At 40.1% G+C, this 19,182-nt stretch overlaps 1 protein-coding gene across 4 annotated transcripts in view; it reads left to right on the top strand.

Moving 5' to 3' along the window:
* The first annotated feature begins 282 nt into the window (after positions 1-282).
* AXDND1 (axonemal dynein light chain domain containing 1) overlaps positions 283-19,182 on the top strand; it is a 79,504-nt gene continuing 60,604 nt past the window's right edge. For 3 of the 4 annotated variants that reach the window (XM_086343582.1, XM_086343585.1, XM_086343584.1), the window contains exons 1-9: positions 283-620; positions 983-1,174; positions 3,641-3,813; positions 4,809-4,912; positions 8,010-8,130; positions 8,773-8,858; positions 11,245-11,301; positions 15,712-15,814; positions 17,048-17,169. In XM_086343582.1, coding sequence (XP_086199708.1) covers positions 1,096-1,174; positions 3,641-3,813; positions 4,809-4,912; positions 8,010-8,130; positions 8,773-8,858; positions 11,245-11,301; positions 15,712-15,814; positions 17,048-17,169 — 845 coding nt within the window. In that variant the 5' untranslated portion in view covers positions 283-620; positions 983-1,095. The remainder of the gene's footprint in view (positions 621-982; positions 1,175-3,640; positions 3,814-4,808; positions 4,913-8,009; positions 8,131-8,772; positions 8,859-11,244; positions 11,302-15,711; positions 15,815-17,047; positions 17,170-19,182) is intronic. The other variant, XM_086343583.1, reaches the window with a different exon arrangement.

Raw genomic sequence — 19,182 nt, 5'->3', positions numbered from 1 at the left:
CAGGGAAAGTGGGGGTCGTGGTAGGGGTTGGGGTATGAGGGGCGCGGATGCAAGTGGCTCTGAAGTATCCAAGGAAGACTCGATGGAAATGCCAAGGACAGAGGCAGCATCCGCAATAATGCCTCAGTTGATAGGATTGATGGGAACTCAGTACTTGTTGATCACCCCATTTCCCCTGAATTTGGCTTCTGGAAAAACTGAGGAAACAAAAAAGTGGAATGAAGGGACGGCGAAACACTCGCTCGAGTCGGATCCCGCCTTTGGTCCCAAGGTGAGAGAGTGGGGAGGTCGAGGGGGTGGGGCGCGGGGCGCGACACTGGCTAGCGCCTGCGCCCTGGCGCCCACCTGCTTCGGAAGCCCTGGGATCCACTTTCTGACTCCGTGAGAACGGCTCGATTAAACGTTTTTATTCCTCATGCAACTGAAAGTGAGTTAGGATTTAAAACACATCCGATCCCCGAGAGACTGTTTCTTAGCCGTCTCCGTCGTCCGCCGGCACCGCCGAAGGCAGCCGCCATTGAGGGTTGCCAAGGCGCGGGGTCCTGGGTTTCCATGACAACACGAAGGCGTCCGGGGAAAGGCGTGGCGACAAGATGTCTGGCGGGAAACACAATTTACGGGTACGGGTGGCAAGTGTCCGTTTCCCACCACTTCTGACGGCAGAAACGAGGTCGAGCTCTGCCCGACCTCGAGTCGGTGAAGCTGCGAGCGCTAGGGCGGCCTGTGGGGAAGCCGGGATCCAGCCGACTCGCCTCGAGCCAGGGGCGCCCTTAGGTGGTACCGGTGGTCGGAGGGGTGGGTCCAGGGTGTCCTTCCCGGCCTGGGCCCAGGTATTTTAGCTGCATCAGATATCTTGGGAGAGCCCAGAAATCTCCCCAAAGAAAACCCAAGGTAGATGAATTGTAAACTCCAAATTTAACATGAACACTAAACGGGTATCCCTCCCTCCCTCCCCTTCTATGTCTCTCTTTTTTCCCTGCAGGTCTGTGTTGCGCTCTGCCAAACCCAAGTACTGAATGCCGGTAATATGTTTGTAGATTAGCTTTCCGGAGGGGTATTTCAACTAATTACAGAGAGTGCTAGGCCTTGCTTATAATGTCACTCCCGAAAACACCCTCCACGTCAACACCTGAGGGCAAAAACTTGAAAATCTCTGCATTCAAGGAAGAGACAGGTAACGTTCGTCAAGGCATAAGTAATCATGACCATAATCAGAAATCACAACCATTCACTTTTTTCCTTAATCTGAGATTTCAGATACTTTAATTAATTTTGTTTTACCAATATACTTGTTTAAATAAAATCAAAAGCCTTGCCTTTTATAATATTTTGCAGTCCTACTCGGCATAAGGATTGTAATTTTTTTTTTTTTCAAATGCTGATGAGTTTTATATTGTTCTAAATTCAACCTATTTTAAGTACCAGTGGTGGTTTGAAACAGTACTTTCTGGGGTTTTGGGGTTTTTTTGTTGTTGTTAAGGAACTAGTTTGTATCAGGTTTTAGTAATTACTCTGAATGAAGGTACTTATATAAGATTTTCATTCATATATAGATGTGCAGATCTGTTCTAGAATAAGAATCTGCCAGACTCATTTCTCCCCTTGTTATGTTAAAGCCTCCTCCAGCTTACCTACATCTTGTTTTTAGGAAAGACTCTGCTAAAATCTACTTACCTTTTTTTTTTTCTTATTTCTTCTGATATTCTGACTCCATCCCAAACTCACAAGAGATAAAGATTTGGTAATATGAACTTTAGGTGTTCTGATGTTCATTAAAGCATGATACATCCTTACAAAAATTAAAATAAACCATGCTATGTGAGAAGCATAGATTAGTGGAGAGTTCTTTAAGGAGAGTGACAGCCCAGCCCTCCTTGACTAACTACATAGGAGACTTTTCCTATATTAGGTGTTCACCTTCTCTTTATATCATCTGCCCTCATTGAACTCTGCAGAACATTCTTTGTACTGAGTGTTACCTTACTAATTTGGTCAGATTATTCTACTCCTTTTTTTGTTTGTTTGTTTTTGAGCGAGCTCTGGGAGTTGGTGATGGACAGGGAAGCCTGGCATACTGCAGTTCATGGGCTTGCAAAGAGTTGGACACTACTGGGCGACTGCACTGAACTGATTCTACTCTTTTTATTTCTAACAATCGCAATTCTACTGTTAAATCCAACTCAAATCCCTTCCACTCTGTAAATGTTCTGATTGAATTTTCACCTTTGAACTTAGAAAAAATTACTAAGTAATTTGACAGTTTTGAAGAGATTTCTTTTGTGATTTTCATATCAAAGGGTAAATAGACATTCCCATCATCTTTATGCTGTCCCAGTTAACTGATCAAGTTAAGTGAGTTGTTTTCAGTTTTGAATTTGGAGTAATGGAGGTTTATCATTGTACATGAGTTTTTTAACTCATGTCTGATCTGAGTGTAACAGAGCAGAATGAGTGCAGCCCTTAGCAGCCAGCCATTACTGTGCCTCATTACTCCACACCCTGTTACTAGGCAACAGGTCTTGATCTGCCGATGCTTGGTGCCTTAGTGCGCCCCGCTTGCAAGCAACCAACTTGCAACCAATGAAGGGTTGTCAATTGTCCTTCTCAGCCATTGGTCAACACCGCAGTGGCCCGCTGATAACTGTCAATGAGGGATCATTGGGGAAGTGATTCAATCAAGGATCAGTGGTGTGGTGGTTATCAGGTGGAGAGTGAGGTAAGAGACAGATACAGGTCTTCTCCTGGAGGCTCTCCAGCTTACCCAGTTTTGGGCCTAGGTGAGCTGGAGGGTCCAGGGAACAGCCTGTGGGGCTCCAAAGCCCTCATTAAGGCCCTCCACTAGCCTTGGTCCAGGCCTTGAGGCAGCAGTGAAATTCTCCGTTCCCTGTCTCTGAGACCTAAGAGCAATGGCTGTCTGCCTGGGTCACAATCTGTGAGACCTGGTCTCCCCCACTTGGGCGGCCTAAGGAAGCAGAGGGCCATCTGGGTTGGAGGCCTGGCTCCCTCATGGATGACAGCTGGGCAGGGTGTGGGAACCTGGCCCTGAGGGAGCTGCCAACTGAGCTCTGTCTCCTCTTGGCCGGGACCAGGACCTTGGAGGGTGAAAGTTATACCTTGGAACCTTCCTCTTTCTTGTCAGGACAGAGAATACCATTCATCTGGTAGAGATTTACAGGAACATCACTACCTGACCATGACTGGACCTTAAGAACAAAGAATCTGAGAAGTCTGCAACAACTAACCATGCCCATCCCTCCCCTTTTGCTTTTAAAGGGACTTGTTGAAAGCTTTCAGTAACTTTGAGATTCTTAGGGTATGAGCCACCCATCTCCTCATGTGAATCTGTAATAAACCTTTCTCTGTTCCAAACATTAACGTTTAATATTGATGGGCCTCACTGTGCATAGGACACACACGATTTGTGATTTCGGTAACATGAGTAGGGCAAACAGTATGAGTTGTTTTTTTTTCTTGACTAGATGATTCAGTGTTTTAAATATTGTTGCTATTCTTGACAACCAGAAGCAATGGTTCTCTCTGTCAGCAACATATATATAGGATTGATGAGACAGCCTGGAAATCTCTAACTGACTAAAACAAAAAAACTACAGTAAGCTTTTCTTTCCCATTATTTTCTTAGGACTTCCTGAACTAAAGGAGAAAAAAATTTTGGTGGATCGGTCACAACCCCTTCCTACTTCCCTTCAAAATGAGTTCATCCCTGAGGAAGTTCTGCTTTCTCTGACCAATGCGGCCAATGCTGGTCCTTGTCCTGAAAACTTACTGCCTCCTAAGAAAATTAAAACTCCAAAGGTGTGTGTGTGTGTGTATGTGTGTGTATAAAGTACTTAGGAACATTTATCTTGACATCCAGTTCATTAAGTACTTATTTAATATGTTTTGTATTCCAGATTGTCTTAAGGATATTTTAAAATTAATTCCTAGATTGAAAGCTAAAATATTTTGCATGAATACTTTCAAGGAAATACTTGAGTATATCCATTAACCTGTTTCTGTGTGATTTACCTAAATGATCGTTACCACTCTTAGTCTTGATGTTTTTCTTTTTTAAAAAAAAAGTTATTTATTTATTTGGCTGACTCGGTCTTGTTTGCTGCACATGGGCTTTCTCTAGTTGCAGAGAGCGGGGCCTACTCTCTCCTTGCAGCACACAGGCTTCTCATTGCAGTGGCCCCTCGGTCATAGCTGAGCACATGCTTTAGGGTGCCCAGGCTTCACTGGTTGCTGCATGTGGGCTTGTTAGTTGTGGTTCCTGGACTCAGTATCAGTAGTTGTGGAGCCCGGACTTGGTTGCTCCGAGGCTTGTGGGGTCTTCCCTAGCCTGGGAAGTCCTTGTGCCCTGCATTGTAAGTCAGGTTTTTAACCGCTGTACCACCAGGGAAGCCCGGAGTCTTGATATTTTTCTTTCACTATTAAGTTGTTCTAGTTTCAATAATAATTCTTCTTGTTATCCAATAAGAATTATATTTTTTCTAAACAGTATCCAAATGCCTTTAATGTACTCAAAAAAATGATTAAGAATGAATTTCATTCATGCCAGTCCAGGTTCAATGCACGATGCTGGATGCTTGGGATTGGTGCACTGGGACGACCCAGAGGGATGGTATGGGGAGGGAGGAGGGAGGAGGGTTCAGGATGGATTTTCTTTTAAAAATTTAGAAAAAAAAAAAAAATCAAGCAGATGAAAAAGAAATCCTTAGGTAATAAAAAAAAAAAAAAAAAGAATAGATTTCATTTAACTAGAGCGCCCTCTGCTGTGTATTCATGGTTTTTTTTTTTCTCCCCAGGGTACTCTTCCTCGCTCTGTTGACCACGTCTGGCATAACCCTGTCCGAAGAAATAAGTTCAAATACCTGATTGACCATCCAGTTTCCCTAACGGGAGCTGGAAGGTAAAGAAGGAAGATAGTGGGGTAGATGCAGATGAACAGAGTCATTATCTCATTTTGTATGATTTCCTTGGGAGGAGCAGAACTGGAAAAATCACAGACTCATGGTTTTAAAGCTTGAAGTATCTTTAATGAACCAGCATACAATCTGAAGAGGGCAGGGTCTACCTTTTGTGTATGATCATTCTCAGTAGGAGGCAGCGGAAGCTGGCTCTTGTGACGTTTCACTCATTTAAGTTTGCTTTGCTGTGCCTTTGTGTACCTGTCCCCTCACTCTCCTGTCCCTTGTTGTACCCTAGCAGGAGGGACAGTATCAGGCAGAACATCTTTAGGGCCTCTTTTATTTGCACTTCTGAGAAAAACTAGGTAACAGTTTTATGACATGCAAAAACTTGAAAAATAAGTGCTTGTTAGCCCCTGGTTTTCCTCAGAGCAAACCCTAAACCTTTACACGTGTGTGTGCTCAGTTGCTCAGTCATGTCTGACTCTTTGCAACCCCATGGACTGTAGTGCATCAGGCTCCTCTGTCCATGGAGTTTTGCAGGCAAGAATCCTGGAGTGGGTTCCATTTCCTACTCCAGGGGATCTTCCAGATCCAGGGATCAAACCCAGGTCTCTTGCGCCTCCTGCATTGGCAGGCAAATTCTCTGCCACTGCACCACCATCAAGGAAGTGATCAAATCAGCGAGTTATATTTGTTGTTTTTATATCATTCCTAAAAATATCCAAATTGTCAATATTTTCCCTGTGAAGATTGTGATCTAATTTTCTGTGTGTGGTTCATTTATCAATTTACTCCCTCCAAAAAAAAAAAAAAAAACTTACTCCTGCCATGCTCCTTATTGGAATACCACTTAATAGTGAGTTTACAGTTACTAATACTTGGGTAGATTATTTGTTTTTTCTGAGTTCAGTTTCTTATTTGTAAAAAGGGAATAATAGACTTACTCTATTTTGTGTACCTGTCAGGGATATAGAAAGCACAAATGAGATAATGAATATAAAGTGAAAGTGAAGTTGCTCAGTCGTGTCCGACTCTTTGCGACCCCATGGACTGTAGCCTACCAGGCTCCTCTGTCCATGGGATTTTCCAGGCAATAGTACTGGAGTGGATTGCCATTTCTTTCTCAAGGGGATCTTCCTGACCTATGGATTGAACTTGGGTCTCCCTCATTGTAGACAGATGCTTTACGGTCTGAGCCACCAGAGAAGTCCTCATATATTTCTTTGAGCCCCTTTTTTGGGTGGGGAGGCAAGAATAATGGAGTGGGTTGCCATTCCCTTCTCCAGGAGATCTTCCTGACCCAGGGATTGAACCCGGGTCTCCCACATTGTAGGCAGATGCTTTACTGTGTGAGCCACCAGGGAAGTCAATGAATGTAAGAGCACTTGTAAAACTGTACACTGCTGTTACTGCTGTGTAAATATAAGGTGTTATTCCTCAGTTATGTCTCAGTGCTAGAAAAAGTGGCAGAAATTTAGGCTATGGACTTCTGTGTTCTGGGGCTCTGGTGTCATAAGTATTGGTACTTTATTTTATGCCAGTGGACCATGACTTTAATTATTAACATTTAATAATTAGTAGTTATGAGATATTTGAAGTACTTTGAAAAATTATTAGCTCTGAGTGCAGCAATAATCTGACATTAAAATGTTAATGTCAAATGTCATCTAAGTAGGAATTTTTTAAAATGTGAAGATCTGTAGTATGGCAAGACAGGACAGTGGCCTCTCTGAAATGTCCTCACTGGAGTCCTTGGACCCTGTGGATACATACCTTACGTGGCAAAGGTTATCCTGATTTGGCATTGGCAAGAGACAAGAGGAGGGTGATGATAATATCAATAAGTGTTAGTGACAGATATTGAGGACAAAGGATGGGACAGAATCAATTATGGATGCTGAGATTTTTGATGAGTAGAGTGGTGGTGCTAACTGACAGAATTAGAGATTACAGAAGCATGACAAGTTAGAATGGGGGGAGAATTATTTAGTCGTATCTAGAAGTTCGGAGAAGGCAATGGCACCCCACTCCAGTACTTTTGCCTGGAAAATCCCATGGACGGAGGAGCCTAGTTGGCTGCAGTCCATGGGGTCGCTAGAGTTGGACACAACTGAGCGACTTCCCTTTCACTTTTCACTTTCATGCATTGGAGAAGGAAATGGCAACCCACTCCAGTGTTCTTGCCTGGAGAATCCCAGGGATGGGGGAGCCTGGTGGGCTGCCGTCTATGGGGTCGCACAGAGTCGGACACGACTGAAGCGACTTAGCAGCAGCATCTAGAAGTAACAAGTATGATAAGGTGAGATTTGATAGTATAGCCAAGGGAGAAAGTGTAGGGAAAGCGCAGAGGAATGAGGCTAGGATGTTGGAGAACATTTCCATTTGGTAGGCAGGAGGTCACAGAGATGTCCAAAAAGGAGTGGGTGGGACGAGGGAACCAAGGGAGTCCAGTCATACAGAGGGCAGGGGAGAGAAGAGTATTTTTAGAAAGTGAGGTGATCAACCCTGGAAAATACCTGAGAAGAACAGTGGAAGGTGAGAACTGGTGACTTAACTGTAGAAAGTCATCCTCAGCTTTCTGGAGGATGATTTTAGCAGAGAGATGGGAAGGAAATCAGAATTGCAGGGAAATTTTAAGAAGTCTAATGTTGAGCAGAAAGTGTGAGGTAGATCAAGGTAACTTAATGACAATGCACAGTCAAGGGAAGATTTTTAGAAGCAGAAATGACCTGAGTTGTAGACCGGAGGGAATATTCCAAGAGAAAAGGAAACACACAGAAATTATAATTGATGGAATGAGATCCCCAAGGATGTGGGCAAAGATGAAATGAAGGACTAAAGTGGAGGAAATAATCCTGGGGAATAGAATACATCTTAATCTGAGGTTGAAGGAAAGGAGAAAGAAGTTTGAGGTGGAGAAGAGGATGGATGTGGGGGAAAACCCTAATGCCTCAGCCTTCTAAGTAAAATAGGAGGTAAGGGGACCAGTTTTGTGTCCTTTTTTACCCACTAGAAGGATGTGTGTGGGCATTACCCACTTTTATCCAGTAGCCAAACAAAAAACTTATTTTGTAAATTTTTATTTTTTAATCTTAGGGATATTTCTTTTCTGTATGATGTTAAATATGTTAAAGGAGAGACGAGGGAGAGTGTGGTTTGTCCCCCACGAACGGACCATGCACTGCAGGCACGTGATGGTATCATTGTCCCTCATAAGGTAAATGAAGTATTTGACAAATAACTTCCTCTCCCTCTCTCTACTTAAAAAAATCCTCAAACTATAAAGCCATGTGAAACTCTAACGGCCTGCATTGTTTAAGTTTTCTAATTTTTTCATGGCACTTTCTAATTTTTTCTAGAAAAGGGAATTTACTGGGAGAAGATCAAATGTATCTTAAGCAGTTTTCCAAATTACAACTATTTAATCTTGAAAATACAGTATAGGAGCCTAGGTTTTTTTTTTTTTTTTTTTTTTTTAAGAAACCCACAGTTTAAAGTTGTAGAGTACTTGAAAGTAACACATCATAAATCAGCTAGATTTCAATTTAAGAAAAGGCAGAAAAAAAAGTTGTAGAATTCTTATTTTTGGCAGGTTGCTAAGGTAAATCTGAAATAACTCTTGAATTTTCAAGTCAATAGATTTCTTTGTTATCTAATACTAAAACCAAGATTGTTCTTTAATTCATGGTTAATTTTTTAACCTGTTTTCTGCTAAAAGTTTATTATTCCTTGCCATGACCCATATTACTAAGTGTTATTTCTCTAATCAAAATCTCTTAATAAATAGTATCCTTTGGGGATAGGTATTAGGATTTATATGACTCATCTAATGTTTTTATTCTTGTTCTTTCTTTTTAAGCCAAAGAAACTAACAGATACATTGATTCCTGAAGAATTTCATATTGTGTCAAATACCGGAGTTTCAGGTTTAGAGTGTTTCGATGAGTGAGTACTGGGGTATATGCTGCATATCTGACAAGTTAAGCTGTTTTCTGCTTCCCAGACATAGAGGAACCTGAGGCATTCACTCACGTTCCTAGGCAGTTGTTTGGTTGCTGAGTTGTGTCTTAACTCTTTTGTGACCCGTGGACTGTAGCCCGCCAGGCTCTTCTGTCCATGGGATTTCCCAGGCAAGAATACTGGAGTGGGTTGCCATTTCCTTCTCCAAGGGATCTTCTCAACCCAGGGATCGAACCTGTGTCTCCTGCATTTGGCGGGCAGATTCTCTACCACTGAACCACCAGGGAAGCCTTTTTCTAGTCAATATCTACAATGAAATGAATAAATGTTTGGCTTACCATGCTAATAAAATTTAAGGACGGTATCAAAAACTAATGAAAAATGTCTTACTTAAAAGAGTTTGAAGCAACAAGAATTTACTGTATGGTGCAGGGAACTGTGCGATTATAAAATATTCAATATCCTGTAATATCTTCAATATCTTGTAATAACCTATAAAGGAAAATATTCTGAAAAAAATATATATATATAACTGAGTCACTTTGCTGTGCACCTAAAAGTAACCTATATTGTAAATCAGTTATATTTTGATTTTTAAAAAGTTGAGACTTTTGTGATTAAATTGTTTTCTTTTTCCTGTTGTTTAATTTTGAATGAAAAAAAATTAGATCTTTGTTCTGAGTGCTTGCTTCTTCTTTAGAAATGGTTTTGAGCAATAACAAAGGAAAGTAGCCCTCTAAGTTGAAACCTCTTAATGCGCGCTCTAGGGCTTAACTCCACACTTCAAACTAGTCATTTCCAGTTTTCTTTGATTCCTGCTTTATGAGGTTGAAAAAGGCTTTATTTTCCGAAACAATACTTGAATATTTCATAATTTGAAATTTGAAAAACTAAAACTTTGGACTAGTTTTTATAGTAAAATATCCAGAAGCTGTCATTCATTTCACCTTATCCAGTACCTATGTTATATGGCATTTCCTTATAATGGTGGGTTTCAGAACAGTATTTTGCCAAAGGGAACTAAATGCAACTCTTTTGGGGGATGACTTTTAATTTTTTATGTAATTTTAAATTACATAAAATGTTACAAAAATAAGACAAGGAATGTTATAAAAATGTTACAAAAATAAGACAAGGAGTACATGTCTTACAAAAATAAGACATGTACTCTCTCCTGACTCACTGAGTAATTAATTACGTTTTGCCTCATTTGCTTTAATACACACACACACACACACACACTCACTCTTAAACTATTCAAGAGTAAGTTGGAGGCCCTCATGACCTTTTGCCACCGAATACTTCAGTGTGTGTTTCCTTACAAAGCACTAGTTATAGATCCTGTTGATGACTTTTTAGCTCCATCATTCTTGTATGTACTAGCTGCTGTTTTACAATATAGATTCATGGATTTCTCCCTTTTTTTGGTGAGTCATATTTCTTTGCTATCATTGATGTTCACGTTTTTCCTGATTTTGCTAATGCCAGCTCCTTTGAGCTGGCTCTTGTGTTCTTTAGGCACGTGCCCATCATTCTTTGAATGTTCTCTTATTTTCAGGCTCAGTGAGATTTTCAGGTTCGTCTTGGATTTCCCAGCTCCAGCTCTGAAATGAGCTACGAGTCACTTCTTCGAGAAGTACTGTTTTCCTTTTCGTGGAGAAGAGTTCTCAGCAACCAAGATCTGGGTGCTAGGCATGCTCATTGCTCCCAGGGTACCATTGCTTCTAGTCCCTCTCACACACTCACTTTTGAAACTATTTTGAGCCTTTATAGTCCCTGAATATTTTTTATGAATCTAAATTCTGAAAATGGACCTTATTAACCAACTGTGTTCCAGTAGGGGGCAGAAACAAAGTAAATGTTTTTCAACTGGAGGAAGAAAAAAGATACATAAATAGTAATAAATTTGAAGAATTGCCATGTGGTTCTCATTGTGATACCCACTTAGGTATAGGCACGTACTTCCAGGCGACAAATGTGTGTGTTGGGCATCAGGAAAACTGGGTTTGGTTTCATCTCTAGTTCTTATTAATTTTGTAACCTGTTTAGTCACTTAACTTTGTTGACTTCGGTATTCTTAGAACATTCTTCCACCTTTGATAGGTCATTTTTTTTTTAATGAATCAAAGAAATTTTTGTATTGTGATATATTGGAAAATGTGATTAATGCTCTTTTACTTAAATGTTTTAAATCTAAGTATCATTATATCTGTGTCTGTAGATGTCTAAGGCCATTTAAGTATGATCTTGTGTGTAAAACAATGGACCTTTCTGATTGTCCCCAAGCTTCTCAATTCTGTGAGATCTAAAGTTTTTCATGTTTTGTTATGTGATAAATAGGCCAAGCATTTACCTGTCTTATTTATTGCAGCAAATATACTACTCTCCTCACAGACAGCGAAAATAGGCTATTGCTCTTCCCATCCATGTAAGTACAGTTTATTTTGAGAATGTTTCTAAGAAAGAATAACTATATATTTTTCCCTTTTTATTGGTAGTTTATTACATAAAAATAATAAAATTATCATAGAAACCCAAGACAATGATTACCTACATTTCTGTCATTTATTCAGTGCTTTCTTTGTCCAACTGCATATTGATTCTTTACATATTTATAATAACATCAAAGTGCTAGAAAACACTTTTTTAAAAATTACCATTTTAAATGTTTCTTTTGTTCCTGTTTTTAAATTTTATTATGGGAAGAATATTTAATATGAGATCTACCCTCTTAATAAAACTGTAAGGGTGAAATACAGTGTTGTTAATTATAGGCCCAGTGTTATACAGCAAAGCTCTAGAACCTTGCATTATTGAAGTATTACGGCCTTGATTAGCAACTTGTCATTTCCTTCTCCCCACAGCCCTTGCAGACTGCTGTTAAACTCTCTGATTCTATGAGTTTGTCCATTTCACGTGAATGGAATCAAGCCCTGCTTGTTCTTCTGTGACTGGCTTATTTCACTTAGCATGATGTCCTCTTGGTACATTCATGTTGTTGCAGAGTACAGTGTTTTCTTTTTTTTTAAGGCTGAATAATATTCCTGCATATGTGTGTATACTTCTTCTTCATTCATTCATTGATGAACGTTTAGGCTGTTTCCACTTCTTGGCTATTGTGAATACAGCTTCAATGAACATGGAGTGCTAATCTCTCACCGAGATCCTTTTTTTGGGGGTAGGGGGCCCCGCTTTGCAGCAGGCAGGATCTGAGGTCCTTGACTGGGAATCAGACCTGTGCCCCATGCAGTGGAACTGTGGATTCACTGGGCCACCAGGAAGTCCCTCTCTTTGAGATCTTGGTTTCAAGTCTTTTAAGTGGGATTACTGAATATATATAAAATACCTTTATATTCTATGTTTAACTATTAGTATTTCTCTGTTTTGCTGTAGGCTTTTTTTCTTATCTATCTTTGTGTATCTATCTATCCTATCTATCATTTTCTTTTTGATTGTGAAGTATCTGGTATTAACACCTCGTTCAGTTCAGTTCAGTCACTCAGTCATGTCCGACTCTTTGCGACCTCATGAATCACAGCATGCCAGGCCTCCCTGTCCATCACCAACTCCCAGGGTTCACTCAGACTCATGTCCATCGAGTCAGTGATGCCATCCAGCCATCTCATCCTCTGTCGTCCCCTTCTCCTCCTGCCCCCAATCCCTCCCAGCATCAGAGTCTTTTCCAATGACTCAACTCTTTGCATGAGGTGGCCAAAGTTACTGGAGTTTCAGCTTTAGCATCATTCCTTCCAAAGAAACCCTAGGGCTGATCTCCTTCAGAATGGACTGGTTGGATCTCCTTGCAGTCCAAGGGACTCTCAAGAGTCTTCTCCAACACCACAGTTCAAAAGCATCAATTCTTTGGTGCTCAGCCTTCTTCATAGTCCAACTCTCACATCCGTACATGACTACTGGAAAAACCATAGCCTTGACGAGACAGACCTTTGTTGGCAAAGTAATGTCTCTGCTTTTGAATATTCTATCTAGGTTGGTCATAACTTTCCTTCCAAGGAGTAAGCGTCTTTTAATTTCATGGCTGCAGTCACCATCTGCAGTGATTTTGGAGCCCAAGAAAATAAAGTCTGCCACTGTTTCCACTGTTTTCCCCATCTATTTCCCATGAAGTGATGGGACCGGATGCCATGATCTTCGTTTTCTGAATGTTGAGCTTTAAGCCAACTTTTTCACTCTCCACTTTCACTTTCAGCAAGAGGCTTTTTAGTTCTTCTTCACTTTCTGCCATAAGGGTGGTGTCCTCTGCATATCTGAGGTTATTGATATTTCTCCCGGCAGTCTTGATTCCAGCTTGTGCTTCTTCCAGTCCAGCGTTTCTCATGATGTACTCTGTGTATAAATTAAATTAGCAGGGTGACAATATACAGCCTTGATGAACTCCTTTTCCTATTTGGAACCAGTCTGTTGTTCCATGTCCAGTTCTTTTTTTTTTTTTTTTTTTGAGTACTTGGGCCCCCACGGAGCAGACGTGGTTTATTCAGTGTGTGAGACAGGAAGCTGCAATACTTTGGCCACCTGATGCGAAAGAGCCAATTCATTGGAAAAGGCCCTGATGCTGGGAAAGACCGATGGCAAAAGGAGAAGGAGGCAGCAGAGGATGAGATGGTTAAGATAGCATCACCGACTTAATGGCCATGTCCAGTTCTAACTGTTGCTTCCTGACCTGCATATAGGTTTCTCAAGAGGCAGGTCAGGTGGTCTGGTATTCCCATCTCTTGAAGAATTGTCCACAGTTTATTGTTATCCACACAGTCAAAGGCTTTGGCATAGTCAATAAAGCAGAAATAGGTGTTTTTCTGGAACTCTCTTGCTTTTTCCATGATCCAGCGGATGTTGGCAATTTGATCTCTGGTTCCTCTGCCTTTTCTAAAACCAGCTTGAACATCAGGAAGTTCACAGTTCATGTATTGCTGAAGCCTGGCTTGGAGAATTTTGAGCATTACTTTACTAACATGTGAGATGAGTGCAATTGTGCGGTAGTTTGAGCATTCTGTGGCATTGCCTTTCTTTGGGATTGGAATGAAAACTGACCTTTTCCAGTCCTGTGGCCACTGCTGAGTTTTCCAAATTTGCTGGCATATTGAGTGCAGCACTTTCACAGCATCATATTTCAGGATTTGGAATAGCTCAACTGGAATTCCATCACCTCCACTAGCTTTATTCGTAGTGATGCTTTCTAAGGCCCACTTGACTTCATATTCCAGGATGTCTGGCTCTAGGTCAGTGATCACACCATCGTGATTATCTGGGTCGTGAAAATCTTTTTTGTACAGTTCTTCTGTGTATTCTTGCCACCTCTTCTTAATATCTTCTGCTTCTGTTAGGTCCATACCATTTCTGTCCTTTATAGAGCCCATCTTTGTATGAAATGTTCCCTTGGTATCTCTAATTTTCTTGAAGAGATCTCTAGTCTTTCGCATTCTGTTGTTTTCCTCTATTTCTTTGCATTGATCACTGAGGAAGGCTTTCTTATCTCTTCTTGCTATTCTTTGGAACTCTGCATTCAGATGCTTATATCTTTGCTTTTCTCCTTTACTTTTCACTTCTCTTCTTTTCACAGCTATTTGTAAGGCCTCCCCAGACAGCCATTTTGCTTTTTTGCATTTCTTTTCCATGAGGATGGTCTTGATCCCTGTCTCCTGTACAATGTCACGAACCTCAGTCCATAGTTCATCAGGCACTCTATCTATCAGATCTAGGCCCTTAAATCTATTTCTCACTTCCACTGTATAATCATAAGGGATTTGATTTAAGTCATATCTGAATGGTCTAGTGGTTTTCCCTACTTTCTTCAGTAAGTCTGAATTTGGCAATAAGGAGTTCATGATCTGAGCCACAGTCAGTTCCCGGTCTTGTTTTTGCTGACTGTATAGAGCTTCTCCATCTTTGGCTGCAAAGAATATAATCAATCTGATTTTGGTGTTGACCATCTGGTGATGTCCATGTGTAGAGTCTTCTCTTGTGTTGTTGGAAGAGGGTGTTTGTTATGACCAGTGCATTTTCTTGGCAAAACTCTACTAGTCTTTGCCCTGCTTCATTCCGTATTCCAAGGCCAAATTTGCCTGTTACTCCAGGTGTTTCTTGACTTGCTACTTTTGCATTCCAGTCCCCTATAATGAAAAGGACATCTTTTTTGGGTGTTAGTTCTAAAAGGTCTTGTAGGTCTTCATAGAACCGTTCAACGTCTAGCCAGTATTAACACCTTGTGAAGGTGAAGGTGAAGTCGCTCAGTCGTGTCCGACTCTTTGCAACCCCGTGGACTATAGCCTACCAGGCTTCTCCGTCCATGGGATTCTCCAGGCAAGAATACTGGAGTACATTACCATTTCCTTCTCCAGGGGATCTTCCCGACCCAGGGATCGAACCCAGGTCTCCCACATTGGAGGCATCTATCCTATCTATCATTTTCTTTTTGATTGTGAAGTATCTGGTATTAACACCTTGTTAGCCAGTATTAACAACTTGTAGCCAATAGTAACAGCATGATGTTTATCACTCTACATTTTTCTGTGTTATAATCTTACACAGTAGGTATATAAAAATTTTTTTTGAGGGAGGAGAACAGAACATTATTTTCTTTTATGAAAAAGAGGATCATACTATTTGTATTATTTTGGTTTTTGTTTTTTTGTTTTGTTTTTGTATTTTGCTTTACTGTATTATTGATATCCCACAAGATTAGTACATACAGGTATAATGCTTTAAAATGCCATTAATATTCCATAGTATGTACATTTTATTCATACATATTATGTTCCTTTTGCCTTTTGAGCATGACCTTTCGTAACATTCATTATATAAATCTGCCCTCTTAATCTTTTAGGAAACCTAATAAAAGAATAGAAGTAGTCCAACTGAATGATGTGATGGACACTATGCTAGAGAGGGCTGGTGTGGAAAATCAGGAATATACAGGGCCAACCAAGGTAATTGCAAACATCAGTGAAAACTAGTGGTTAAGAGCATTTGCTCTGGAGGTGAAATGCCTGGATTGGAATCCTGACCCTGCCATTTATTAGCTGGTGACCTTGGGCAGGTCATTTAATGTATTTGTGCCTTGATTTCCTCATCTGTAAATTACAGATAATACTATTTACCTCATAAGGTTGTTGTGGAGATTAAATGACATGATGAATGTAAAGTGCTTAGGACAATGCTTGACATGTGGTAAACACTGTATAATTGTTTATTATTGTTATTGCATTTAACCGAATATAAGGCACCATTGATTATAAAACCCTTATTTTATGTTCCATTAAAAAACACGCCAATTAAGCCATGCTTTCTTACCACTTTTACTTTTATTTTGCACCTAATGAAAGAGCTTTTTCAGTCTTACATAGATATAGATTTTTTTTCTTTATGGGGCTATTTCTCTTCTGTTTTGTAAAGTTTTATTTTTATAGAATTTGAAATTTGTAGACAAGTTCAGTATAAGGCACTCCGATGTAATCTTCACCCAGATTCATTAATGGTTTACCTTGTGCCCTGTTTGCTTTATCATTCTCTTTCTCTTTCTCTATACATCCTCTATGTGTATGGGTTTTTTCCTGAACCATTTTAGAGTAAGCTGGCAACTTCATGCATCTTTATCACCAAACATTTTAGGGTATGTTTCCTATGAATAAGGACATTCCCTTACATATCTATAATATAGTTATCAAAATCAAGAAATTTAATGTTGGTATGATAATGTTATCTAATACAGGTCATATTCAAGTTTCAAATTTTATTAATTGTACCTGTAATGGCTTTTATAGCTATTTCCCCCTCTATTTCAGAATCTCGGGTCACACAGGACTTTTAGTTGTCATGTTCCTGAAACTGTTCTCTGGTTTTCTTAACTTTGATATCTACAGAATGTTCCTCAATTTTGGTTTGTCTGATGTGTAATTATTCAATTCAGGCTTTGTATTTTTGGCAGGTATAACATAGTAGTAATATTGTGATTTTGTCAGTGCATCATATAAAGAGGTACATGATTAGACACTTTATTAATGTATCATTTATATATATATTTATAAAGAAAAATGTAAGTGAACAAATTAATCTAGGTATTTCAAAAACTTACACTAGAACTTCAGAGTGCTTACCCCCTAAGATGTCTTTTACTGGCAAGACTCTAATAAATACTGATTGTCTTACTAATCTTTTGCCAGATGCACAAACTGCTTCATATACTAAAGAAGGAACAGACCATTTATAACACAGTATTTCATGAACTGATTCGACAAGTCAGTGTGGACTGTGCAGATAGAGGAGAGCTACTGTCCAAAATCAGGTTCGAGTTGTCACTGGAGTATCCCAGTTTCCTCCTGAATTTTGTAGAGTAAAAGTATATTATCTGAGAACTTCTTTAAGTTGATTTCTGTTGGGATGTTTGACACCTCCTCTTTTAGGATTGGGAATGAAATGTGAAAAAGTAGAAAAAGATAGATTCTGAAGACAGAGCAGTCTGGTTTTAAATCATCATCTAGGTGTATGACCTTGGTAAAGATCTGTACCTTAGTTTTCTTATCTGTAAATGAGGATAATAGCTATGTGAAAATTTTCATTTGTCTTTTTGTTCACTTGTAAATGCTATTTACTGAGTGTCTACTATTGGTCAGGCATTAAGATGCTTCATAGAATTGTGGTGAGGTTTAAATGAGAGCACAGAAGTAAGTAGGTGCTCAACACAAATGATTATTATAGATTATGGTTATAAATACTATTAGTACTATAATTCTTCTTCTTATGACTATAGTGCTTTCCAAAAGCTGAAAGGAATAGTGGAATACTGGGTTCTGATTACATATCTGCAGCTTACTTGCCCTGGAACCATAGGCAAATGATTAGATCTCTCTGATCATGTGTATCTCCTGAATGGAAATTAACAGTATACGTTTGCCCTATTTGTCCACTGTCTGCTTTGTGGAAACAGAGTGTGCCTCTCTGACAGTACTCATTAACTAGAAGCAAAGCCATTAATAGGAGACTGATCGAGATTAGAATACTAAGAAGTAGTTGGAACACCACCAAGAGCTGCAGAATGCTAAATCAGAATGAGGATTGGGACAAATGAAGGCTGAGTTGTCACTCTAAGAACAAAGTCAGGAAGGACGGATGAGGAATCAATTGGAGAGGAACTAGATGACTGTGTATCCAAAGTTTCTTTAGTGAGAGATTGATGTGAGTGGAACTCTTCCAGCTGATTTTAGGAGTTAGCTTTTACAGGCCAAAATAGGGTGGGGCCCTGTTCCAGGAAGTCTAGACAGAAAGAGATAGGGAAATCAAAGCCAGAATTGTTTAACAAAAATTGAGTCAGACACTAGGGAGACAAAAATACTAACTTCCAAGTGCCAGCAATAGGATCAGAATAGGGCTTGAAATGGGCTTCCCTGGTGGCTCAGAGGGTAAAGAATCCTGCAGTGTGGGAGACCTGGGTTCAATCCCTGGACTGGGACAGTCCCCTGGAGAAGGGAATGGCAACCCACTCCAGTATTCTTGCCGGGAGAATCCCCATGGACAGAGGAGCAACAGTCCATGGGGTTGCAAAGAGTCGGACACGCTGAGCAAGTAAACACAGCACACAGGGCTTCAAAGCTAAGCATTTAGAATAGGGTAGAGTTGGAGTTAAGAATACAAAGTAGGTGGGGATAAACAATGAGGTTTCAGGATGATTGCTGGAAACATTCATGATGTGTTTGAGGAATAGTGAAACACTTTATCGGTTCAGCGTCATCTAATGTCCGCTCTTCTGTTGTGGTAGGAGTTTTTTTTGAAGAGCTAGGGCTCACCTTCAATGAGGAAGACATCTGTTGTCCTCAGGCTGGTATCTTACAGAGTCCTCCCTGTTTCACAAGATTTGGGGAGGATCCAATAGATATCCCCAGCAAATGGTAACACTTCGAATGCCCCAGAAATACGCTGTATCAGCCCCTAGCTGTTTGCTTGTCCATTTCTTTGTCACTAGTTTTCTGCTTTATGTCTTTCTGATCAGCTTATGTGTGTGTCTTTTCATGCAACTCAGGCCTGTTGCTGTAGGAGGAGGGTTTCATATGAAACAGAGGTTCATAATAGCTGTTTTTTATAAGGGGAAGAATAACTGACAGATTGGTTATAAGCTGAGTAAGACTCACAGAAATAGGGCTACCACAGTAATTATTTTTGGTTGACACTATCTATGTTTATCTCTGCATGCAGGCACCTGACTTTTTTTCCGGTTGTTATTTTTTCCAGGATTTTATGGGAATTTTCAAATATACACATAAAAATGGAAAGAATTTTACTGTGAGCACACATACATCTAGAT

This window comes from Bos grunniens, chromosome 16 (genome assembly GCF_055505025.1).
Source record: "Bos grunniens cultivar Pamir isolate PY7600 chromosome 16, Bosgru_T2T1.0, whole genome shotgun sequence".
NCBI classification, from domain to species: domain Eukaryota; kingdom Metazoa; phylum Chordata; class Mammalia; order Artiodactyla; family Bovidae; genus Bos; species Bos grunniens.
This window is presented reverse-complemented; position numbering and strand designations above follow the sequence as displayed.